General features: G+C 34.6%; 1 protein-coding gene and 1 non-coding gene across 2 annotated transcripts; one reads left to right on the top strand and one right to left on the bottom strand.

Moving 5' to 3' along the window:
• Positions 1 to 484: 484 nt before the first annotated feature.
• On the top strand, positions 485 to 27,676 carry Smp_057320 (putative vesicular-fusion protein nsf). Its single transcript, XM_018798687.1, has 15 exons — positions 485 to 623; positions 661 to 757; positions 6,825 to 6,943; positions 8,022 to 8,164; positions 9,484 to 9,521; positions 10,490 to 10,745; positions 14,299 to 14,573; positions 15,636 to 15,785; positions 18,706 to 18,909; positions 21,125 to 21,220; positions 21,652 to 21,948; positions 23,128 to 23,274; positions 23,472 to 23,668; positions 25,612 to 25,663; positions 26,960 to 27,676. Exons 1-15 carry the CDS (start codon positions 532 to 534, stop codon positions 27,026 to 27,028), a joined length of 2,232 nt encoding a protein of 743 aa, XP_018653604.1. The 5' UTR covers positions 485 to 531; the 3' UTR covers positions 27,029 to 27,676.
• Smp_tRNA_00614_Pseudo_TTG.1.1 lies at positions 12,960 to 13,026 on the bottom strand. The gene has a single exon. It is a non-coding gene (tRNA).

The following is a 27,676-nucleotide window of genomic DNA, read 5'->3' on the forward strand; positions in this document are numbered from 1 at the left end:
CCTGTATGGTTGTTACTTTCGCTCCCCAGATATTTGGACATGGCTTGATCTGAATAAATACTATGCAAAGAGCCCTTAATGTGAATGACCAAACAGTACGATCTCCATTTGCAGAAAGTGGGAGATTACTTGGTTAGGCAATATCCTCAGTCACGTGAGTGATTACTAGGTTTAAAAAAGATCCATGAATTGAACAAAAATTTGTGGGTTCAGATATAGAGTGTGCTAAAGCATGCTCCATCGTAGTCTTTAGACGTCTACTACAGAGAGAGTTTTCGTACCATACAACTGACTTCTATGTCTAACTAATATCAGGTTCATTAAAACCTTATATCAGGCACCTCTTATATTCGTCAGGCCGTTCTGTAAAAGACTTACCAAGCACGTATGCATGCAAGAAAAAAGCAAGCGCAACCTCTTCGCCTTCTATTCTTGAAGAATCTTTCAGTTTTTTAAGCAGGCAATGTTTTTTGGTTGTACATTTAAGGCGCATAGTTCGTTTTTCTAGGTCGTGATACAATTGTTTCCAAAATGAAGTTCTTCGCTGCGAAAGCACCAAATGAAGAGGTTTCACTGACTAATAGGGTGTTTTTCAATCCGAAAGATTTTAATGAAAAGCTTAGGTATGTTTTATATGATATTTGCAAACATTTTCCTTAGTTGTGTAGCCATACACACTGCGGCTGATAAATATGTATTTCGTGGGGGTTCACACGATCATGTCCCTCAAGGAAAGGTTGCGTTTGGTTTGGCTCAGGTTAGCTCTTGTTTTTTTCACACGGGTCTTTTCGTATGTTTGCAACGGAACTTTCAGGTTGACAGGTCGTTAAACGGATGTAAAATCATAGGTAGTTCATCATACTGATGACCTTGAAAAATCCATCACTCAACTAAACAAGCAAGATAGTGGTTAAATGTAGTCACTAGGAAACCCTGAACTTAGGTTTTATATCATCTGGTACTTGTCAGCAACCGAATTCGATCGCGTTTCACCCAAGTTTGTATGTTAAGACGCCACCACTGAGCTATTCGGACAGCGACTAAACCCCTGCAAAACCTAGATATACTTTTGATGAGTCACTGAGTATCAGCCAGAGTCATTTATATAAAACCCTTTTTCTCTGAAGTAAGTCCATCAAGCTTGCACCTCGTTATTATTATTATTATTATTATTATTTAAACACATAAGTGTTGGCACAAGGGGATATATATGCGCCGCACAAATCTCGTTTGATCTGTGTGAGGGCTGTGATACTGCCCAGGTGCTCAAACTGAAACAGGTGGTTCTTTTAGGGGGCCACACCCGGAGCCTTTGACCTACAGGTCTGATCCACAAGGCAGTGGAGCATCGTGAGGAAATGCAGTCCCATGGTAGCCGGTAACCAACGATTAATTCATACGTCATTTGTTCCCTCAGGATACTGGAGACCATATGCACCATTGATTTGGAATCAGGGTTTTCCAACTCCCCTAGGTTAACTTTCCGTGTCCACCAACTCGATTAAAGCGTCGGACATTCGCTTTTCGTCCTCTCAGCTTCGTAAACAACACTCCTGACACGAGAAGGCAGTGAGTAGGACTTCCCTGACAGAGGCTATATACGTGTGGCCACATGAGAGCATTTGGAGAGGGAGAGCGTACTCTCCCCACTCTTGGCCGTACCAGGGCATTTGGGAGCAGATGATTACGAGTCACTTAATCTGATGGCAAGTCGCAAATCAGTCGGCAGTATTTGATCAGGAATGTGGTCCTATTATAAGTGGAACTTGACAAACATGAGTGGTTGCTACTCAGCAACCAGTCAATTATAAATCAGTAGTGTTTAGTTCCAAAACAATTGACAAGAAAAAGCAAAAAAATTGTGGTAAAATAATAGTTTTGACATGACTAACTGACTGTTTCGTGTTGAAACATTCATTAGAGTAAAGTGAGAAGGGTAAGTTCGCTTATTAGCAGTCTGGGTAGTGTTGGGTATCCATAGGGATTTTGCCACCAATTAACATCAACTTTGATGAAGAAAGGTCAAAGCTAGTTTTTAGGAATTAAGCTAGAGTTATGGGTTGGTATCAAAAATTAGGATTAAGGCTGACAGCACCAACTGACACTAGTTATTTTTCAATGATGCCTTACCACTCTCTTATTTATAAACTTAAGAAAGTTAATGTTGGGGTTGTTAAGAATTAACGTGAAAGAGTACTATATAACTACATAAACACTTGAATACATTTTGAGTCACATCAAATACTAGAATATACAGTCTGCGTTAGAGGTCATTTCTTACAATTTAGCTTCAACACTACGTCATGTCCACTGGTTGGATAATACGTATTCTTTTTACCGCTTTCACATATTTTTAGTGGCCATAAATCTGACTCCAGCTTGATCGTTTTTGATTGTTATCGAATTATTGCTGTCAAAATATACATCCTGGCTATCCTCGTACATAATCAACGACTTAAATCGCGTTAGTGGATAACGGAATTAAATAAGTCAAATACGAGAGTGGATTTCAAATACGTGTATTCCATACAATCGTTGATCGGAAAGTGGTGCAAAACAAAATGACGCGCAATAGGGAAGGCGAGTGAGCCAATTCGGTGTAATCAAGCGTTAATCAATATCTATAGTCAGATAAGAATACGTTATAGACATGTGATGAACAAAATAGGAAGTGCACACGCGTACGCTTATATGAAAACAGTTAAGGTTGATAAGCGAATAATTAACAAGGTCGAAATGTGACTTGAGAAGGATGAATAAATTAGCCTGTACGGAAGCTAGAATAAGCTGTGTGTGTTTAGCATAGCAACCGACACTACAATTTCAGTAACCAAATTCTGCCGATTTTGAAATTAGATCCTGGTAACATACTATCTTTCTTTTTCCTCATATTTCGCACAAATAAGTTCATGAGCCACTGTCTTAATGTTGATCTGTTCACTGACGGTCGTCAGTATAGTATGCTTTTAGCATATATTTCACCTAAATTGCCGTTACTGAGCACAGTATCCATATGCGACTTGTTCGTTCAAAATGCATTAGTCTCATGTATAGAAGCAAGGTACAACAAAAGAATTACAGGTCTACTTATTGGTTCTAGTTATAAAGGAAGTCGTCTGGGTAAATCTGCACTTTATTGCAGTGCTTTATAGTATTATATCATTATGAAAACAAAACATGTAATTTAAACCTTAGTTATTTAGTATTCAAGATTTCTAATTAAGTGGATGGATTTTAACGTAACACCTCTTGTAGTCATGTTAGATTAATTGACTGCCATAGTCATAGAGATAAGGGATTGAACTTGACTCGTTTATATGTTTTCAGTATAAAGGATGTATTATTTCTGCGGTAATATCGGTCTTGTTATACGTCTATATCAATTGTTTTAAACTCTACATGGCCTGGTGAACCCTAAAGTGATAGTGTGTACACTTTTAATATGCTCACTATGATTGTTTTACAAATTTATTAAATTCCAGAGTAACACTTTTGAGCGACTATAGTATCTCAATAATACTCAGCAACACTCATAGGTTTTTGTCAGTCTTTTAAAGTGTTTTATATGTTTGAGAATCAGAAATTGACTGATCTGTATCAAATAAAAAAAAGGCTCAATAAATTAAGTGTTCAGTAAATGTGGTAATAAACTGACATTGAGACTGTGATCTGTTGGTTGAAGCGCACGACTTTCAAATAGGTTAGAAACTCACCATCTACTTCAGCTTGCATAACTGAAGAGTATTGTTAGACCTTATGGAAAAATTGTGTGGTTAAAAGTCGATTATAGAAACTTAGACTTAGTTACACTGAAATAAGTTAATAAAGCATAAAGAAGAGAACAGGAAAATTTGATGGAACGGCATGTGAATAAAAAGGTGCATTATAAAATTAACTCTAACTACAGGCTTATACACACTACAAGTATTAAGCGTGGTACTTCAGGATTCGGTTGCATCGACACCTGAACTAATGATAGGGAGTGAAGTAGTTGAGCTTGTTGACCGCTTCACTTATCTTGGTAGTCTCGTCAGCCCTTGTAGTCTGGTGTGTGACGAAATCTTAGCACGGATAGAGAGGGCTCGTCTAGCTTTCGCCAACTTGCATCATTTATGGCGTAGACGAGATATCCATCTAGCAACCAAAGGACGTGTTTACTGTGCAGCAGTTCGTTCCGTCCTACTTTTTGGCAGTGAAACATGGCCGATAAGAGTAGAGGATATTCATAGGCTACTAGTATTCGATCATAGGGGTCTTCGAAACATTGCTCGTATATCCTGGGACCACCGAGTAAGTAATGCAGTTGTTAGGAAACGTGTGCTAGGTAAGGATGGCAAATCGATTGATGAAGTAGTGAAACTTCATCATTTGAGATGGCTGGGATACGTGTTACGTATGCCCAACCGCCGACTGCCCCGACGTATAATGTTTTATGGTGTAGGAGTAGGTTGGAAGAAAGCTAGGGACGGCCAGACCAGAACGTAGCACAAATCCATGAAGTCATTGACAAGTGGAGTGAGCCATGTTGGTAGGTGTAGACTACCTGGTTGTGATTCGCGAAATGATAACAACCGATGGTTAGAGACCTTGAATGACATGGCTGAAAATCGTTTGCAATGGCGAAGGTTCATCCACTCTTTGTGTTCTCCCGAATTCTAATCTTCTGAATTCTTCATGTCTCTATCTTTTTTCTCTTTCCAAATTTATTTCACTGGATTATACTCCTTGAATAACGTCTTCAAACCCTAATCTTTTGAATTACTGCTTAAACTCTTACCACTATGGGATTTGAATCGACAACTGCATCTATGTGCTAATGTGGTATGGCAACTCGAACTGATGTACGTACGTACGAAGTTCTACGTTGTGACTGACTGACTGTAATAATACTTGTTTTATTCAGTGGTGACTTTTATCATAAGTTGACCCCCAGTTGAATAACCTCTGCAAATACAGGGAGTTTTAGTCATTTGTCTGTCTTAGTATGAGGTTTATCAACAGAGCCTTTAGGTCTCGTATACCAGTAAGTCAGAATTCAGTGGTTCGTATTCAGTCCGCTCGCGATATAAAACGACAGTAATCTTTTATCGTAAAGTGGGATTGTCTCACTTTCGATATTGTCCAAATTCACTGGATCTTGTTTTATTCGGTCCGAGATCATTGCTTACTTGGATTGTAATTTATTTCATTCAAAATTATCTCACCTTGTACTCTATTATTTCTCTGTACTTATCTAAACTACCTGATATAACGTAGACATACAAAAATGATATGTCTGTCCTTAATCCTATTCTTCTGTCCCTTGTATAATATTTCCAATTATCGAGAAAATAGTTATCTGAAAAAATCAATACATGATTTTTCTTCTCATCCTCTACGCGTACTCTCAAAGTCTTTGTAAATATTCAAACTTATAAATCATCCTATCTACATTTGCTTCTGTGATCCTGATTACTTTATCAAGTAGTATATATATTCACCCTTTAGCATTTCTAAAATAAATCGAATATCAATTTAGGGAGTTAGCTGTACACTCATATATAAACCAAGATATCTCTTAAAGAAGTTTATGTATCAAGTTTTGTGTTCGAAAAAAATTCAGTAATATGTATTGGTGTGCTCTATTTTATATGTTTATTATAATGGTTACAAATCGCCATTATACTCTAAGATAGGAAGGAGCTTGTTGTGTGTAACTTGTATTTCAACCAACTTGATCAACTGAATTTTCACGTTTTCATCAACTGGTTTAACACCTTCAGTTAGAGGTTTTTTGATTTCAATATAAGCACTCACTTAAAGATATTTTTGTGGCCCATGGTATGACTTCTATTTGAAAGAACAAATGAATATGCCATGAATGCAAATCTTATATTGAACTCCGTATATTACACCTAATTCAAATCTGTTTGTGCGATAGCGGCAATAAGAAGGCAAATATAGATTAAGTTTGATGAATTTATTTCAGGCACTCGTTAACCTAGGTGGACATTACGAACAAAAAGCAGGAAAATGAAGCGATGGCAAGTGCGCCAACTCAATTTGATCAAGAATGACTCAATATTTGTAGTCTGATAAAAATAAGCCAAAGGCATGTGATGAATAGGGTTAGCGATACACGCAAACACGTGCATATAAAAACAGTCAAGGTTAGTGAGCGAACAATTGACAGGGTCGGAATGCCTCAAATAAATCTAGAATAACCCATGTAGACTTGACATAATACTAGACACTACAGTCTCTTATAAATGAGCAGTACTTATAACACATCTATAGTCAACTACATGCATTTCACACATACTTCCTCTTGTTCTGTAGCCATGAAGGAATAAAAGTGGGCAGAATACTCTATTTATTTATCAGTTAGCCATTTTAGTCTGTGTGAAAAGTGTTCTTACAGTGACTTGTACAATTATGTTGAGAAATTTTATTATTCTTAAGACTCTTGAATAAATAATTAACCTGATCATTTAATGGCAGTCATTATCTATCTTTTTTCTGTTAGCTTAAGTAGATATCTTTCTTAATTTATTTCCTTTTGAAATGGTACGTCATCTAGCTTGTTGTATGAAATTAACCATATACCATAGGTTTGGACGATAGAGTGATGGACAGCAGCTGATGTATATATGAATTTTTTTTTAAAACAGAAACTCATAAGAACCAATGCTCATAAAAGTATTAACTATTTGTAATTAGACCTGGTGCCTTTATCATTACATAATCGAACTGCAACTGATAGCTTGTAATTTGTTTTGTAAAACTATTTGGTCGTATATCCTGTATAAGTAATTTTGTTATTATCATTCTCAAATTATTCACAGCGTAAATGGGGCAATATTTCAGTAGATGAACCTTTAGATGTTCAACCATACACATTTAATTTGGCTCGTGAATGTCTAGCTTCTGCAGTTTTGGCTGTGGATTTTAATAATAAAAAAATGTGAGTGTTGCTAAAATAGAGTTTTTTTTAAAAAAAAAGTATTCTGTTAAAATCCTGGTGTAAATTTCGTTTGAATTTGTCAACTTCATTGTTTATACATAGAAATGTAATACATGAAATTAAGAGTTATCTTCTCCTCTACGAGTTTTGAACTATGCATAACTTTCAGCTTTCTGTCTAGCCTAAAGGTACCTTATGTACTGGAATAATGTTAGGTTTAGTATGTCAGAGAATCTGAAAGGCGAAAAGTGGACTGATGACTTATTAAATACATAAAATCCACTTTCATTTTCTACTGAAAGCAATCGATAACAATCAGTAATAATCTTACTGATTCAAAAGTGAATGCTTTAGCCACCAAACCACCTCACTTTTTAAGGATCAATACAAACTGCAACTTTATTGGAGAGTTGTCGCAGTGTATCTGTGATAAAGATACAAGTGAATATCACTATAGAATTTCACTTCACAGTTAATAACTTTCATATCTTGGTTGGAAACCGATGGTATCACTCAATTATATGACCACATGCTTTTTGAAAAAATCTCGTAGGGTATATTAGTGTAGAGTTGGTCTTAATAATGAAACCACTTTTAATTCCTGTCAATCCTAAATAATTAGCTTAAGTAAAAGTGATGTGTATGTGGTCGAATCGCCTCTAGTGTATTGTATTTTGACCCATTAGATTTGAAGGTTTTTGGTTAGGCTTTCAAAACTTATCAATTCACTCTACACACAAGGGATACTCACTGTAATTTACACGGTACTGCGTTTCTGTACGTTTCCTTGGAAATACATTACGTAAATCTCGTTCAACAAATTCTTAGTTCTTGCTCACTTTTGTTTTGGTAGCCAAGCGATACTATTATCTATCTAACGTACCATGAAGTATACGACTTTCTTCATACAAATCATTTTTGTCTGTTTACTTGCATTTATAAATGGAGGAAAGTTGGCTGTTGAAGCTTATTCCGTTGTTTCAATATTGTATACATTATTCGTGACGTAATAGTCACTTCTCTCTCTCTCTCTCTCAATTTTTTGACATTCCAACAATTTTCGTTTTCAATCTCCTAGGTCGATCAATGAGCCATTGGATTCAGATCGAATGGCTCTAGAATTCAGCATGCAATTCGCAGATACACCATTGACCGTTGGTCAGCATATTCTTTATCGGTTTAACAAAATGACTCTCCTTGTTGAGGTTAAGAAATTGTCAAGTAAGTAGTAACATACAAAACTCCTGCAATGTTTGTTTATAAGTAAAGTTTTTATGGTCGATCTCTTAGATTTTGTAATATGTGAATACTACCTTGTAAGTGATTATTTCATACAAGCTGGAGTAGTTCTAACGTCTAGTTTTCGCTGAAGATTTGTACAGTCACGAGCGAACGTTTGTTTCGTAAAAGGTTTCAAACCATCTTCCAATTTTTATCCTTTTTAAAGTGCCTTACCTAATTCGGGTCCTCCTGATTACCGTAACCAATGATCAGCGACTTTGAATGAAATGGCTCAAAATCGTTATCTGTGGCGCAGTTACATCCATTCCTTGTCTTTCTCTAAATTCCTCATTTTTTATTTCACTATTTTCTCGAATCGTATCTTTGATGCCTAATCTTTTCAATCACCATTGATACTGTTACTATCTTTACTATTCTGAGATTTGGTCTGACAACCTCTCTATGCTAACGAGGTATGACAACTTGGACCTATATACATACTTACCAGGCTCTACGTTGTGACTGACTGACTAACCGCGCAACCTCTAGTATGAGCGTCCGTACTTTTTATTTCATTGTATGTGCGCTGACTAACGATAGAAAATGTCAACCAACCAGCGCTTATCATTAGGATAAACAGAATAACATAAAATCTCATACAATAGTTGATTAGGTTGACACAGTTTGTTCTGTAGTAAAATGAGGAAAAGAAAACTAAGTAAGAGAAATAATGAAATTAAATAAAGGAGCAATAAAAGTTCATTAATCACTATAGAGGTAATCAAGATCATATTTTCTAACTACTTTATTAGTGATGATTGGTTTATCAAAGATCAGTTTATATAATGCACTAAACTTAGGTTAAGTGGTTAACTATCTTTGTGTAGTTTACTTCTTGTTAGTTAGTTGGAAAGAGTCGGTGGTAGGAAACCATGCTTAACCTAAATTTCGTCCTAATTAGGGCTCGTCAGCTAGGCGTACTTTTACTTCCAGGAAAACTGTTAGTCTTTGTGGAATGTGAACCTGTGTTATCTAGCTTCTCACTCTGAGACACGTTACCACTGAGCTATGCGAGACGTTATCGTCCCCTGTAGGGTTGAGATATTTACATTGATTGATCACGATTATCTTCACAGATTGTGATTAGTTGAAAAATAATCAGAAATAAATTAAATCAATCGCTAATTGTTTTATCTTTTTATTCAGCCTATGAAAATTGTCTCAAGATCAGATTAATTGTTATGAAGTGATAATTTCTTCCTTATATAACTCTTATTTGAATTATATTTATACTAAATGCTATTGTGTTTATTTTGAAGCTTTGTCAATGGATGGCGGAGATGTTGACAATAGTAAAGTAAGTCTACTTGCACAATGTTTTTTGTATAATATCGTAATGGAACTACTTGTTTTCAGAAATAATTTTAGGATGTTACACTTAATAGGGTAGGGATTGAATTTCGTCAACCAGTTTTAAGGTTATTCGAACAACAAATGCTCTTTTATTTCCAAATCAACTTCATAAATTACTTATTGTTAAATACATGGAATGGTTTGTTCCCAAGCGAGAAAGGTACCTCATTTTTCTTAGCAGCTTTATTAACTCTGGTTTGTTGGTGTTTGACAAGATCCTGGCAAATAATTTAGGAGGATGGGTTGCCTTTACCTTTTTGAGTCTTTAGGGGTGTTTTTATTTATTTATTTAATCACATACATATTGGTACAAAGGGCACCAGATGCATATGCGCCACACTTTGTGTGAGGGCTGTGATACTACTCGGGTGCCCAAACCGAAGCAGGTGGTTTTCTTAGGGACCACACCCTGAGCCTTTGACCTAAAGGTCTAACCCACAAGGCAGTGGAGCATCGTGAGGAGATGCAGTCCCATGGTAGCCGGTGACCAACAATTGGCTCATACGCCATTCGTTCCATCAGGATTCTGGAGCCCATGTGCACCATTGTTTTGGAATCAGGGTTTTCCAACTCCCCTAGGTGGATCCTCTATATCCACCAATCCGGTTAAAGCGCCGGACATTCGCTTTTCGTCCTCTCACTTTCGTAAACAACAGTAATGTCACGAGAAGGCAGTGAGTAGGACTTCCCTGACAGAGGCTATATACGCGTGGCCACATGAGAGCATTTGGAGAGGGAGAGCGTACTCTCCCTACTCTTGATTGACAGAAGGTTCAGTCACTGTCTAATGTTTATTAAAAGTGTAATTCATAAGGGGTATTCTAATGTTTCTTATGATCTCTTTTTATCGATATTTTTTGGACGGATTGATTATACTGTTGTCCGCATTATTCTTACTACTACCATCAACAGATTGGCATGTTAACTGGGAATACAGTAATTCGTTGGATGCCTCAACCAGATTCTAAATTATTGTTGATTGGTAAAGCTGCATTGGATGACGATGGCGCTAGTTCTATTGGAGGTGGTGGTGGCTATCATAGCATCATCAATCCAAATTGGGATTTTAATCAAATGGGTATCGGTGGATTGGATAAAGAATTTTCAGCTATATTCCGACGAACATTTGCATCACGAATGTTTCCTCCAGCAGTTGCAAAACAATTAGGTTTGTATAATTCTTTGTACTCAAATTATTGATATTAAAAATTGTTACGCTAACTACTGATGAAATATTTTCTTTCTCATATAGGACACATGACCTTAGTACCATATACGTTTTAAAATGATGAATTTCTGTTTTTATCATAAGTTGATTATAGTTGTGAATGTCAGTATCACTAAAGTAAGGGACATTGATTTACAAGCTAAAATGCTCTTTATACTTCTCTTGGTCTTTTATTTGAAGTGTTCAAGTTTATTGTTTGGAAAAATAGGATAAGTAAATGCCCTTGAACTCCAATCGTGTTTTCGGATATTTTTTTGATGTTTATATCGACGTGTCCTTAGAACTAACTCCAAGGTGGTTAACTTTGATTGTAGCCCTTAAATGCCCCAGCACGGCTGAGGGTGGAGGAGCCCGCCTTCCCCTTTAAAATGTCCTCATATATAGCCACTCCCAGAGAAGTCCTGCTCTCTTCTTTCTCACGACAGAGTCGTTGTTTATGAAATTGAGAGGACGAAAGATAAATGTCCGGCGCTTAGACTGGGTTGGTGGGTACTAAGGATCAACATAGAGGAGTTGGAAAACCCTGATTCCCAACTAATCGTGCACATGGGATCCAGGATCTTGATGGAACAAATGGTGTGCAAACCTTGGTCACCGGTTACTATGAGACTACATATCTTACCGTTGCCCCGCTACCTTGTGGACTAGGTCAAAGGCTCGGGGACTGGTTCCCTAAGAAAAATACCTGCTTTGTTTTTAACACCAACCTTCACACAAATGTTTTGTGGCGCATATATGTTTTGGTACCCATCTGTACCAATGGTTGTGTTCAAATAAATACAAACCTTATGAAATGTAATTACAGGACGCGCCTGTCATCTTATTTGGGATTCGTCAGCTGAATCTACCTGTACCTCAGTTGATGTCCACACCGTTCAATCCAAACGTCATCGCCTTATCCACTTAGCTACTGAGTCCAAATAGCCACTAGCTTGTGCATTAGGGTAAAGCAGGTACATCCAGCTGACGGGTTCCAAGTAGGACGTAGCGCGTGCCCTGGATTCCACTGCTAGCCACCATCCATCTATGCTTATTATGCTTGCTACGTGAGGTAATATCGAGGCAATCCACACAGGATGCACATATCCCAATAAGAGACTGATCAGTTGCAGTCCTAAACAACAATGGGAAGATTTAAACAAACAATACAAAAATGAATTGTGCAGAATTAAGTTTGTTCATTTTATTACCGGGTGTTACGAAAACAAATCACTGTCGCTGTGAAGATTAATGATTAAAGCATTTAACTTATGCTACTTTACAGGGCTTTGTTTGGACATTCGAGTAACGTCACTTACCTCTTAAACTCAAGACATAATCTTCAAAGTTGTAATCAGTCATAATAAATGTAGGATCTTATAAGATTGAAGAGTTAAATAGCAAATGAATCAAACGAATTATAGTAACAATAATAATGAAAAAGATTAAACATTAAGGATATGGTTTAAGAAGATGAAATAAAAACGTATACCTAAGGGAATATTAGAAATAATGAGCCAAAAAGAATTAAGGGTCAATACATCCACTTCAGTGTGACCGATACTGATCTATTTCATTCGATTTCCTCAACTATTGGTCACCGTTATCTTGCTGACTGCGTTTACCAACATGGTTTTTGACCAACGATCACTGACTGTATAAGGAGATGTTATGTCTTGGTTTGACCACTTTTAACTTTCTTCTAGCCTATTTTCTGAAAGACTGATACAAAAGTCAGTCCTTGATTACAAAAATACTTTAAATATGTTATTCATTGTAATCTATATTTAATTATTAATCTTTACAGTTCACTGATTTTCTCCAGGTTACTGGTTACTTTATCCTTTAATAACTTGTATTTTATTAAATTTGAATCTACTTTTATTTATTAATTATCTCTCTCAATTATACATCAAAATAGGTCTATTGAAAAAATATTAATGATAACCATTTAGTATTGTTTGTTTGAATCTTCCCATCGATGTGTTAGAACTGCAACTGGTCAGTCTCTAATTGACATATGTGCATACTGTGCGTATTGCCTCGATATAGCCTTAATTCACAAGCATTGTAAGCAAAGATGGATAGTGGCTAGTAGTGGAATCCAGGACAGGACACGCGTTTCGTCCTATTCGGGACTCGTCAGCTGGATGTACCTACATCTCAGAGTTGATGTTCACTCTGGGACTCGAACCCAGTACCTTTCGCTTCAAACGCCATCGCGTTATCCATTCGACCACTGAGTCCTGATAACCACTGCTAGCCACTATCCATCTTTGCTTACAATTAATGATAATCATTTCATATACAAAGGATTTTTTCTATTAGAATGGTTTAAATGGTGTTTTTATATAGTTTAAAATTAATTGTATGACCAGTAGTGACTATTTTTTTTACGAAGTTTCAGTTCAGTAAATCATGTTCCATTAGGTAAAACTATATTGAGATTATTATGGTTGTTAACATTAAGGTATAAGTTATACTGTACTATATTGAAAACTAACTGAAGTCAAAAAGTTATCTTATCAAGTTTAACAATCATTGTTTTTGGTTATAACATTTGACTGTATGGAAAGGGACTTCATACCAGAATTTAACTAAGTTATCAGTAGTGAGTATCGTTTAGTCAAAATTTAACTGTATCTGGTCAGCTATTCCTGTAAAATAGATTTATGAAGGCATGATACTTCTTCATGTATTATCTATCTTTTTTTACCTAGTCTTACAAATATACATTTATTCGTTAATATTCTCACTTGCATCAAGTCATATATATTGGGCTGGGATTTCTTTGAGTAGTAAGTATCTTCTACTCAGAGAAAATCTATTTGCACATAAGTCGTTGAGAATATCTATCTGTATACAAAAAAAAACTTTTTTTACACCTTCATGTAAAAAGGTGTTTTTCTGGTCCTGATATCTGATGGTCATATTTTGGACCCTTCTAATAGTGTATATGCTGTCTGTAGAGAAAAAACCTAACTAAGACAAGGTGATCGTCTCGTTGTTCATCTGAACTAACGAACTTCAGACAAAGCTGTTTCATTGAAGCAGATATACACAATTAGGTGGATACGCAAAATGACATTTATAAAAATGTATAATTAGTACAAAATCATAAAAAACGGATTTACTGAAAACAAGTTTATAAAGATATAGGTTTTTCTACAGATATGAAATGTTATGCTACTTGGCTATTGACTATATGCACCCAAAATAAATGTTAAATAGTGAATATACTTATACTCAATGCCTCACCATCTAGCATCGGATACTCAAGGAGAGAAAATTGACAGTCAGTTTTTCCTTTAAAAGTTCATTCGATTGAAATTTAACAATCGATTTCATAAACAAAACTGTCGATTCGGTCACTTCAGATCATTCCAATAAATTTATCAAATCGATTGTTTGGTAGTCAAAGTTTTCTTGTTTATTTTTAACCTGTAAGGTACATCTGCTGTTTGTTTTCTTTTCTTAAAAAAACCCGATGATTTTGAATCGTTTTCCTGTTCAGGTTTAAAACATGTCCGTGGTATTCTGTTATACGGTCCACCTGGTACTGGTAAAACACTAATGGCACGACAAATTGGTAAAATGCTTAATGCACGTGAACCTAAAATTGTCAATGGTCCAAGTATATTAGATAAATATGTTGGTGAATCTGAAGCGAATATCCGTAAATTATTCGCTGATGCTGAAGAGGAAGAAAAACGCATGGGTGCGAAATCTGCATTGCATATTATTATATTTGATGAAATTGATGCCATTTGTAAATCACGTGGATCTACAGTAAGCAGTTGTCATTATTGTATTTTTGCTTTATAATACAATAAATCACTTTTAAAACTTTTTACTTACGTTTTCATCATTTATGAAGCATAATAATGATTGAAAACTTGTTTAACAAAATCCAGACTTATGTACAGTCGGGTTCAAGACACCATTTTATTCATGAGAGCTAGTTACACTTACAATTGATTGGTCACTGAGCAGTGACCAATGTCATGTATGTTAAGTCCTTCTTAGTGTTGATCAAGTTGCAATGTGGCCACTAGTGTAAGTGATTTAACATCAAGTGCATTATGTTAAGTTGTGAGGTGGTGGTTGGAGGTTGTCGACAAGAAACTTCGGACCTAGGTTTCATGCCATTATTTGACACTTGTTGGGAAGGTGTACTTGTAATCTTGAAGGAAGCAATACTCCCTGAAGAATTCGACCTCATTTCACTCAGCTTCGCAGTCAGATAAGTTACCATTGAAGTATCCGGCTCACAACTGTCTAAACTGTGATATTTATTTATTTATTTAAACACATATATATTGGTACAAAAGGGCACCAGGTACATATGCGTCTAAACTGCGAAATAGAGAGTAGTTTAAACTAGTGGTTGAAATTCTGGTATTTCTACTACTTAGCCATCGTTCTGTATGTGATGCAATGATAAATATCTCTTAACTCAATTGTCTGTTTTTCATAGTAATTTTCATTTCACGATGTTGAACTAAAACACTACCATTTTTGGTGTATATGATCTTCTTTGTCCACCCTTTGAAAATGAAAACTAGAAAGACGAATATATTTCGGTTCATAATTTCAACATTTGATGGATGGAAAGAATATTTGTAGCGCCTGGATAAACAGAAACCATTCTTCATTTTAGATGAGCAACAGGTTATTGGGTATTGAGAAAACATTTATAAATTTTTTTTTGAATAATTACAGTGTCAATGTTAGACGCTATCGATGCTGGGAATTTCTTACTGTGACATCAGCATTTATAAAGACTCCATAACTCATTGGAACGGGTATTTCAACAGTATATATTTATATGGTACTTTTTCTCTCTTTCAGGGTGGAGGTGCTGGTGTACATGACACAGTAGTCAACCAACTACTAACTAACATGGATGGAGTGAATCAGTTAAATAATATTCTTGTCATTGGAATGACTAATCGACGAGATATGATTGATGAAGCACTTTTAAGACCTGGACGTTTTGAAGTATGTTTTTTTCGAAAAGTGTAAACATTTTCGTTGCTACTGCTCCTTATAAGTAGAAGAAATGCATGATCAATAGAGCTACACTGTCGTTTGTATATATTTCCTGTTTATTTATTGTTATGGCAACTGAAAGGATTTGATGTGACCATACTATTAGTTCGCTCATGGGACTGATCCTTGAGTTCCAAACACAAATTTTAGAAAACGGGACTACTGATCAACTAACTGAAATATGTTGATGTCTCCTAAAGATCATGCAAGCTATACAAAATGCTAAATGGTTCTTTAGGACTGGAGAATCTACGAATCTAATGAGTAATAATATTACATGTTATATTCTTCAACTATTAACCCGATAACCATATAATTCATAATAGTTTCTCTAATTATAAAGAAAAACGTTTAGTTAAAGCACTTCATATACTGCTAACTTCTACTGTGCTCAATAGAAGTAAAGGGCTGAGAACTTCACAAGCCTATTGAATTGGAATATACTTGGATACGGAAAATAACTTAAAAATATGTTTATTGGCTGTGTAATCGGTTTAGGACAAACATCTTTCCTGTTAAGTCTTCTCGTTAATGAGACTTCTAGAGACTGGGGATGGTATCGCAGTTTTTTCTTTTATGAAAGTGACTACTTGGCGAACTCTGTTAAACGCTTCTAATAGGTTCTGAGCTTGTGTCTTGTTTTCCAGAACTGTAAAGGTATCATTCATATAGCAACGATAATCGTATAGGTCTAATGGATCGTTTTATAATTTTGCCAAAAGGAAATCTGCTGGGATTAAACCTAGTGGTAACCCCTTAAAATACCGTCATGTTGTGTATCGAACTCCCTTCTGAGGATTAATCATTAATGTGGGGATCATTTTTTAATGGAGAAATGGAGATACCGATTTCCACTCCTCGATTTTGTACCTCATTATATATGAAATCTACTGTCTCCCTAAAAGGCACGTTCGTGAATCAAGATGACGCATAAGTTATGAATTTACTATCCCTTTCCAAATATCTTATTCTATCGACAAAGCCAAAGTTATCTCTTGCACTGTTCTTTAAGACTTCTTTGCATAATGTGTTTAGAAGTTCTGTTGGCCATTCTGGAGTCAAGTAGTAGGGTGAATTAACCTTGTCTAGGGTTGAGTGAAAAGATAAACTAGTTTTATTTACTATAAGGGGACCCCATAGAGTCTAGGTGTCACAGTATCATTGAATCGGAGTGTCACGTATAAGTCTTGAAATATTGAACTTGTTTGTTTCAATCCATTTAATAGTTATATCAACTGTTGCTTAGTCTTTTCTGTGATTTCATTTTTAAGAGATAGTTTCTGTAACCTGCGATCATCAACGAGTAATGTATTGATCATTTCTATACTAGCTGTTTTATTCATAAAGATCATGCACTGAAGTAAACTTAAGTTTTTGTATATTCTTGTTAGTCGAGCCTTTTAGCTCTTTTCAAACTAACAATACTAAATGAATTTTAGCTCTTTTGCTTATCCTGAGGGTTTTCTAAGTGAACTCACGTATTCATTTTCTAACAGTATTCTGTGTGAAAAAATTTCGAAGTTTGAATATTATCTCTAACCTTAGAAAAGACTGATTGACTTGTCAACATAAATTAGCCATAAATTACAACTTACATTTTTATAAGGTTTTCAATAAATTCTATTTGAAGAAGGGATGAGTATGTAAAATCGAAGTAAGTCATTTATACTGTCAGCATCTTTTGCCTTCAGTTGCTCAGACGTAACTACAATTTAAAAGTGCACATTGAAATCAATCAAATTGAATATTATCCGTATAGGGTTGCGGAGATTGTTTGAGTTTTTATTGAGACCCTGACTGCTACGGAGTCCCGTACTAGGACGAAACGGCTGTCTAGTGCTTCTGAGTTCTCAATGGAGGTCTAACATTGATCGACTAATGATTTCAATCAAAATTGAATATTGTTTGTGATCCTTTTTAATTATTTTTAAACACAGAATTGCCAAACACACATTGCATATGATCATAATTTCCTACTTCATTGTTCTAAATATAAGAGTCACGAAACTTCAGAAAATCTAATTTTTCTACTCATTGGGATATTACAAATATATTATTTATTTATAAAAATCTACCCAATGCTCAATTTATTCAAAAACACACTCAAAATGATTGCTTACTTATCCCTGTTACCCGTCATAGAGGAGCATAGGCCACTCACCAGTTTCCTCCACTGAACTCTACTCATAATGATACAATTCAGTAAATAAAGCTTTGAATTTTAAGACTTATTTTTATGTAAATGAATGCCAATGATACCCATCAGTTACTAACAACTGACGTGACTGAAACAACGTTTGAATTTATGATCGTGTTCTTCAACCATTGAGCAGCTAAACTACACAACTATTAGAACTTATTATTCTTGTGAATGATATACATCTTTGTACAAAATAAATGTGGTCGTCTTTTTAAAAAAATCAAAACTAATGTAAGGATAACTTAATTTCATAAACTTATCGTTGTATTCAAAACCTGCATTTTTTTATTAGAAAAGATATTCTCAATCTACAAGCTCGTTATAATCCCTAAGTTGGAAGATGAAACCGTTAAATCTCCGCTCAGTGATCTAGAAGTTAAGGGTTTGAGCGGGAGACCGAAAACTCTAGTTTGGAATCCCTCTTGCGGGATCGTCCATGCGAACTGTTGAGCAGTTCCATACCGGGATGAAACAGATGTCTGGTGTTTCCAGGTGGTGGTTATGATTGCAATGATATTTAAATTTCATCATCTAAATTATTAATTTAGTTCAACGTGGAGTACATAAAAAATATACACGTGATCGATAAATTACTTTTATTATAAGCAAGTTTTTATCATTAATTATTTACTTTTTACTATTCACCTATAACATTGTTTTCAATTTAAGATGCAAATGGAAATCTCTTTACCAGATGAAGATGGTCGATTGCAAATCTTAAATATACATACATCGAAAATGCAACAGGCTGGTAAATTGGCACGTGATGTTGATTTGAAAGAATTAGCGGCTAAAACAAAAAATTTCAGCGGTGCTGAAATTGAAGGCTTATGTCGTGCTGCAGCATTCACCTCAATGTATCAATTAATAAGTGTAAGTTTATTGCTAGTTTTCTATTACGAACTAGTTCAGTGCATTATGTATTATTTCTTTTTAACAAAATAATAGAGGAGATTTGTAGACTGAGTGATGGATGCCTCCAATTGCATTTTGTTATCCGAGCCGAATATTTTATAATGACGAAGCTTTCATTTTAGTTCTGGACAGGGTTGTCAGCGCTGATTTCACATATGAGTGTTTTTAAATACACCACAGGCTCTAAGTTAGACTGTCCTGATGACCTGTGAATGTGTTGGAGGATTCCAAAAATGTCCCTTGTCGAAGTCTCAGAGACGCTAGAAAACGTTTTATCAAGTCGACACTGAATTGGATTATCTCGGAAACACTTAGAAAATGCTATATCACGTGCCACAGTCTTGATTGAATATTTGACTATACTGCTGCTGCATCTAGTATGGTTCCAGATATTTCCAGAAGCTCAAGATCCTGTGTACGTTTGTAAATACCGAAGGTTTTCTGTACATAAACTAACCTTGGAGAAAAGTTTTCTCTTGCAATAGGTGCCTTCTCTTTTATGTTTCAGTTGACGTGTAGTGGTTGCAGATATGGCGACCAGCTAGGAAAGTAGTTTAAGTGTGTCGGTAGCAAGACTTATCAGAATCGTTGCCGTCAATGGTTTTGTCACCAGTTGTCATTATTCTTGTTGACCGTTTCGTTCGATCGACCTCTGGGCACGTTATTGACTGATCATTTCCCTATTGATTAGTAAATTGTGTCCATATCGATATACCTAATTATTGCAGACTTATCTAAATGCTATGCTTCTAGAGATTTTCTGATGTTCTCTTAACTGTTTCGATTTAGAGTTTCAAAGCTTTTGTCAATGTCATTAGCAAATCGATCGACTGACCCTGCCTCTGTATTTGTCATACCATCGATAGGCCATTGGAAACTCTGATATTCTTACATTTGTAAGACTAAATGATTAAGTCATGACTCTCATGATTGTATATGTAAAATAAAACAGAACCACGACTCACTACAAATGATAAATTTCTGTAGATTCTATTTTAGGTAATGAAGAAATATGTTACTGTATGTAATATAATGAGTATATGTGTATATAGATTGAATAATAACAAAAATATGTCAAAAATAAGGTTCAGGTACCTAAACAAAGTTTTCTTTCTTAAGTCAAAGTTTTTTTTAAAGTTTCATTGCCAAACTTAACACATTAATCGACAATGTTTTGTGATACACTATTAATAGTGATTAAAATTCCTGTAAAACATACACTTCATGGTCATGGCTTCATGAAATTTGGTTGTCTTTAGTCATCTTGAATGATTTCATAGTTTATCTACTTACTGTTTTATAACATTTACGTGTTTGGAAATTCCTTTCTTTCTGAATATAGTTGTTTCATAAAACTTTCAAAGATTTTGATTATTGCTTCTGAATTATACATCTTATTAACAGACCTTAACCAGTAATGGATATATCGTAAACGGTTGATGAATTAGAGATATTTCTCTTTGATCGATTTGTCTATTTATTGAATTTCTGTTATATCCCGATAAGAATAATGAATGGTAACTTTTGGAATCCACTTATGGACCAATACTATGTGTATATTTTTATCGTATAATTGTTAAATAACTAAACTTCATATTCATGTCACTCTTATTATGAGCTTTATTTTGACCTATGAACTATTATTGTACGATTTACCATTCTTGAGTTATACCCTGTTTATCAATTACTATTTCCCTTATTCACAGCCACATTTGGCTACATCTTGTACAAATGTTGTTTCCTATTTTATGGTATGATGTGGTCTGTCTGTTTGGTATATAAACCCAGTATGTTTGGAATGCATGATTCACACTGCAGAGGCTGAGATTGGTGTTCTTGACTTAATTGGCTAGGCGGGAAGCAGGACCGATAAGGACTTTAGACTGCTCGTACGGGATTTTATGCGCCATTGGTCCGATCGATAATTTACTGTACTCTAATTGGTGGCATTGTCACGTCATATATTAATCGGGCCACAAACCCACATGTTATAACAATTTCATAGCTTTCTTGTGAACTTTGTCAAATTTGAGAATGTGACTTAACGGTAGTTTGTAGTTTTACACATAATATCATCGTAGTTTGGTTATATTTAGTGAATTTACTGTGATGTTTAACACAATGATATCTACTTTTGTTTTGTTTTTTTGTTTTTTCCCCTTTTTTTGTGTAGCCATCTGGGAAAACTCAGTTGGATCCTGATGCATTTGACCGATTGCTAGTAAAACGTTCCGATTTTCTATACGCATTGGAACATGATGTTAAACCGGTAAGTTTGTATACTCCTTTCAGTATAAATTTTTCTCAGTTTCTCAACTGAAATTATAATGAAAATTTGCAGCTCAGGTAGAGTGCCTTTGACGATGTTGTAATCTATGAGATAGATGGTTTGGTTGCAAAGCTATCATTGTTATCCAGGACAACTTCTTCAATGTCTACTTTATGTAGAAGTGGACTTTTCAATTATTCCACAATTGTTATATTATTTCGTTCTGATGACTTTGTTTGTGATTCTTTTTTCAATCGATTGCACAGTTTCTACTTCTTTCAAAGTTGGTAAATAATATTACCTACTTCGATACATGTTGTTCGGGGTTTTTGCGTTTATATTATTCAACTCTTACGCTTACTTTGTATGAATCTTTCGTGACGTTATGACTATTTTCTTACATGAAGTTTTTTTGAAAAATGTTATTTCAGGCTTTTGGTGCTTCTGAAGAAGAACTCAGTTGTTATGCTCCTCGTGGTATTATGATGTGGGGTGAGTCGGTATCACATGCCTTAGATATGGGTCGACTAGCTGTGTCTGCAGTAAAGGAACCAGATGTTGAAACGTACAGACCCTTAACTTTGTTATTAGAAGGTCCACCGAAAGCTGGTAAAACAGCGTTAGCTGTTGAGATTGCACGATTATCTGGATTCCCGTTCGTCAAAATTGTTACGTCACATAAAATGATTGGATTCACTGAAATGGCTAAATGCGCTGCAATGAAAAAGGTAAGTGAACAGTGTCGGTAATAATTATTAGTAGTGCTTTTGTTTGGTTGTTTATCACAAGGTCAAGTTTTGTATTTGAACAAAAGTCGGCATCTAGCAGACACGGTGCACTGCCTCACCGAACGATCATCTGAAAATTAAACCCATTACACAGTTAAGCGATAAGTGTGGAGATTACTGTTCTGCTTATCGGTATCATTTTTAGTCAAACAAAATAGATCGCCGAATATATCAGAAATTTTGATGAAGATTTGTGTTTTGTCTGTGAAGTTCAATATTCTGTTTAAAAACATGACTTTTATTTGTTATAGTACTTCAGATATGTTGATACTGATCAATGCTTTCAGTGCGTTTAACTCTCTATTGTCAAATTCTTATTACAATTAATAGCAAATGGATCAAAGTGTATGTCGTTAGATTGCGTTGGTAGTTTACTGTAGCTGAGATTCCAATCTATAGTAATTAAACCTCCACGAACCTCAATTCGGATATTTATCATGCGCTTATTAGTGAGTAACTTCGAGCGGAAATTTTCGAAGTTCTAATCAGAAGCCGTGACAACTGGACATCAACCGTCACGAGTGTAAGGCAGTTACCCACTGAAGACAATAGAAGATAGTTGCACAATATTGAAAATTGATTGGACACGCATGTACATATTTAAGCCTTCGAATGGTAACCTAAAAATTTGAACGTTAAGCTTGCGCATCAAAACCTTGAAGGTTCTGGGTTGGATCACGGGTATCGGAGTTATGATTGCTCGCTACTTCGTATTACAAAACAGCTGTCCAGTTCTTCCTAGTTTAGGAAAGTTGTCTAACTTTGGTTGATTCATGATTCCAATCGTATATTTCAAATTGTTTTGTTCTTATCATGCCATTCTTATTATTTTTTGTAACCGCTATTGATAATTATACCATTATAATACTGTCATTACTATTCGTCCTGTTGTCTGCAGTCTTTCATACCATTAAATTGTGAAAATACCAATCATTACTTTCATTATTCTGTTTTGTTCATAAAGGCATCATTTTACCAAACTTCAAGTGCCAGGAGGATTGAACTTAAAAACAATTACTTTCCTTTCAGATTAAATTATTGCGATAACAATTAACAAGTGTATTCTAATATTTGCTTACTTTGTTATTCTCTTTTTCCCTACCCCACTACAAAATGTAGATTTTTGATGATGGTGCCAAATCACCATTAAGTGTTGTGATTGTTGATAATATTGAAGGTTTAATTGAATACAATCCAGTTGGACCAAGATTTTCGAATTTCATTGTTCAAGCAATACGTGATTTGGTTTCGCAACCATTGAAAGCGGTTAGTTATTTGAATAATTAGTTACTTTTACCTAGTTTTTTTCTATGTGCCCATACTTACATTTAAGTAGTATCATTTTTAGAAGGTGGTGTTGGTCTTTTTAATCAACAGATCAGTTGTTTGTTTTTGTGTTTTATGTTTTTTACATATTTTCGTTTTTATTCCCTTGAAAAGTGCGTTCGCATTGCTTTTTCCAGGGTCGTCGTATGTTAGTACTGGCTACAACCAGTTGTCGTGAAGCGTTAACAGATCAAAATCTTACTCAAGCTTTTTCATGGCACGTCCATGTTGCTATGCTCTCAAGACCCGAGCATTTAATTGCTGCGTTAGAAGAGGATGGACGTTTTACATCGAAAGAACAACAGATTATTGAAAAATCTTTATCGGGTCGTCGGTAAGTGCTACACTTTGTGTGTTATTTTGTTTTTGCAATATAGTCCTGTTCCTTATTCTTTTCTCTTTTACTCATATCAAGATATACTTACATTTATGTAAACTCTATCACATCAGTTCTCAGATTGGGATACCTTCCTCTCATACAATTGTCTTGTGGATGCTATTGACACATTCTATCTGATTGTTTATTCTTTGTTTAGATTCCTACGCACTTCTTAAATTGTGCAGGTTTAGTAAACCTTACGAATTGTTTATCCCAGCCAAATATCGTAATAAACTAAGACGCCGCCTACAGAAGCGTTATTTTAAGTCTAACCATTTCAAGGTAGTTGCACAAATATCAAAATTTTTGTCTAAATTAAAGTGAGGCATAAGTTAAAAGCCATTAATGAAGAGCTGTTAACACTTAATACTAGCTCAAAAGTGCAAAACTTAATTCTCTGTTTCAATAAACGCGTCAAAGCAACTCAAAATGGTGATATACCATTCATCCTGCATTATGACACTTTTATGTACGACTCTAAAACCATAGCAGTGGGTTTTTTTGTATTTTTTTGCGAACGATAAAGAATTCCTAAATGACTCTGTTTCAAAATTCATGTGTGTGGCTAGTAACTCAAAAAAATCTATCTCCACCGCATGCCTAAAATAAGTAAGGCTATAAACGTTCCACCCTACTCCATATAGTGAACGGTTCAGAAAGCCAGGTAATATCAATAATCTCCTGATACAAAACTTAATGACTCAAAGACAAGTATATAAAGTCAGGTGTATATTTGCTAAATAAATTAAGTGTTTACTTACATTATATTTCGTATTTTCTATCAGCTTTATAACGGTATCTATTCATTATATGTGACATCATTTGTAACACTATTAAAACTTACTAAAAGTTTGAGACAGTTACTTTTTGTTAGGAAACCTTGAGTTTCTGTTTTTCAACAAAATCCGATTTCTATTCGTTCTCAAATTCTGCATATTAGTTACTTCTCCCTTCATGAAATTATCTCAACCTAAGTTGGGACTTTCCAACATTTCGTGACTCAGTGTAAGCCACTTCTTCAGAGAATAAATAACCAAATTAACATTAATCCAAACTTGGATCTAAGTAGTTTTCAGTCATTTCTTTTTGTCAAACAAATTGGTTCTGGATCATTCCACTTTTGAAATGTTATTAGAAAATAATATGAATTTTTCTATGATTGGAGTTTCGAAATGAGAGTGCTTTAATTCCCATATTTGTGTCTCACTGATTAGTCGGTACTATATTCTATTTTAAAAATAAATGATATACATGTATGTTAGAAGCTTCTTAGATCACTAGAACTCTCTTCTTTGGTTTAAGTCTATAGGTCCTAATTGATTTTTTTTCAAGTAATGAGAAACTACGTCTATAACCAGATCTCATTAGTATGATATTTTCTTCGACGTTCTGAAGTAAGTAAGCTGCTCTTCACAAAACCCATTCAACTAAACCATGATAGTTAGCTCTAACCAAGTGATTTTAAAGGTTAAGTGTTCATGACAAGTTCTGAATGTCTTCAGTTCGTCCTCTTGTGGGTCTGTAGATGATCCCGTAGCTTAAAATTTCCATACTAGGATAAAGCAATTGTCCAGTGTTCTATGGTTTTCAATCGTGCTCCAATTAAGATCAGTCTGTGACTAATACAAGGTACAAGTTAAATCGAACTTCATTAAAATCTTTTAATTTAAGTTGAATGTGTTCATCAACACACTGACATAATAGCATTCAATTTGTTGCCACTTCAATTATTCATGAATACTATATACCACCGATATTAGGTTGATACAACTATTTTCAGGTTGATATCACATCATAATTAATTTAAACTTAAACCTATATTTCTGAATATTTAGCAAATACGATTACTTGTTATTCCTTAATATTTGAACTCAATTTTGTTTTGTTTTCTATTTCAGTTTATGTATTGGAATCAAGCATTTGCTTGATTTGATTGACCTCGTTTCGAAAGTAAGCAATGATCTTGTGATTCATACTTTTCTATGTACAGTTATCTGATTTTACTCCGTAACTTTAAACTGGAAAAAATGTAATTCATTGATATATTTATAATTCACATTTTCCGCTTCATATATCCATGTGGTGAGTTAAGCGAGATTATGATTAACCTTCAAAGCAATATAAACAGAGCTGGATGGTGGTTAGCAGAAAAATCTAGAACGCGCGTTTCGTCTTATTTTGGATGTACTTGCATCCATCAGTCAATAGGGTTAAAACAATTATTCAAGTGTAAATTTCTCTATTGACTTTTAATCAGTATAAGGCGAGATATAATATAAAAGTAGGATTTTTCATAAGAAACAAAACATCACGGTCTACAATTATTGTAGGGATTTTTTTGTGAATATTCATTGAACTGGTAGTGTATAAGCTTCATCAGAAATCTGATAATTCACCACTATAACGTCTGAATTCGATTGACAATTATATTGTGCCTAAAACTCAATATCGATTTGCTGTGTTTGCCAAATAATCCTATATCTAAACATGGTATTACTCACCTCTTGGTTCCACGGTGCCAGTGCGATTTTTTAAATAGACCTATGATCAATACTAGTGCCAATCATGATTATTATTCAGTTGTTATTATGACTTATGTTTCTCATTTTTCTTCATATCTGTCAAGCGGACAATTAGTTGGAATACATTCATTTATAAATCTGTAATCTAACTCCATTATTGAGAGTAAAATATGGTGAGTTTATAATTTATGGACGACCTTTAAACGACGATGAAGTGAGCTTGAAAATATCCACCTTGTCAAGGTTAAAAGAGGGATTAAGATTAGAATTTAGAGTTAGTGACTAACGTTAGCAATCGGAGTTAGGGTTTTCATCACGAACTGACATCACCTGTAGTGTTTAAATGCTATATAACTGCATGGAGGAAGGAGTTTTCGCGCCAATATTAAAAACGTGCTATCTTTAATTTCATTGATTCGTCCATAAACTTTAGTCTCGGCCAAAAAATTTAACAAACGTTACATTTTATTGGACAGAATGCATAACTTATCTCTGTGAACATTTTACTAAAACAAATAAATCAATCATTTAGGCGAAACAATTTATCTATTAGACAGTAAAAACGATTCCTAACGATGAGATGTAACCATTATGTAAAGAAATTCTTCAAAAAAGAAGAATATTTAATTACTCTAAAACGCCTAGAATACAAAAGACTTTGTATACTTCATCAATATATAAAGCATTTTGAATTGTTTGTTTGTTTTCTTTCTTTTCTTCCTAGAACGATCCAGATCATCGTGTTGCTGCATTTCTTGCTAAATTAGAAGAAGTTGGCATTGTCGATGAATAAGAACAAATGAATAATATTTATGACAGTTTGCTGCCGTCTCTACAGATATTTATGATCAAAATGGTTGTGTATGCCAAAACAAGAAGAGTCTCAATTCCACGATATATATGTATATTCTATTGTTGAATTTGTTTATTTATTTTAATCTTTAATCATTCCGTGAATATTTATATTTTCCTCAAACTATGATTGTTATATAATCACTTGATTCTTTCAATTCATTTTTTTTCTTGTTTTTTTTCCTTCTGATAAATTTATTGTCATTATTTCACAGTTCATATTATATGCGAAATTTACCTGGTTACTCTTGTTCTCTTAGAGTACCCTACGCGTTATTACGTAACGTCTTACGTATTCGTCATTGATCATCATTCGTAACACGATTATTATTATTACTATTATTATTTATGCACGTGGATGCGTAATATTTATATATATACATATTAGTGTGGTTGTGTATGGTTTTTGTTTCCCACTGTGCATATTACAATAAACGTTTATTTACTTCTCACTCATTCCCTTTAACACAAAATCATAATGAGCCAGTTTAGAACAGACATATCGTGATATAATAAAAACTTATTTATTTAATCATTTTCCTTTAAATTTGTATCTTCATAGAATGAAAATATATCGGTTGAAGAGATG

This window comes from Schistosoma mansoni, chromosome 7, assembly GCF_000237925.1.
Source record: "Schistosoma mansoni strain Puerto Rico chromosome 7, complete genome".
Lineage (NCBI taxonomy): Eukaryota > Metazoa > Platyhelminthes > Trematoda > Strigeidida > Schistosomatidae > Schistosoma > Schistosoma mansoni.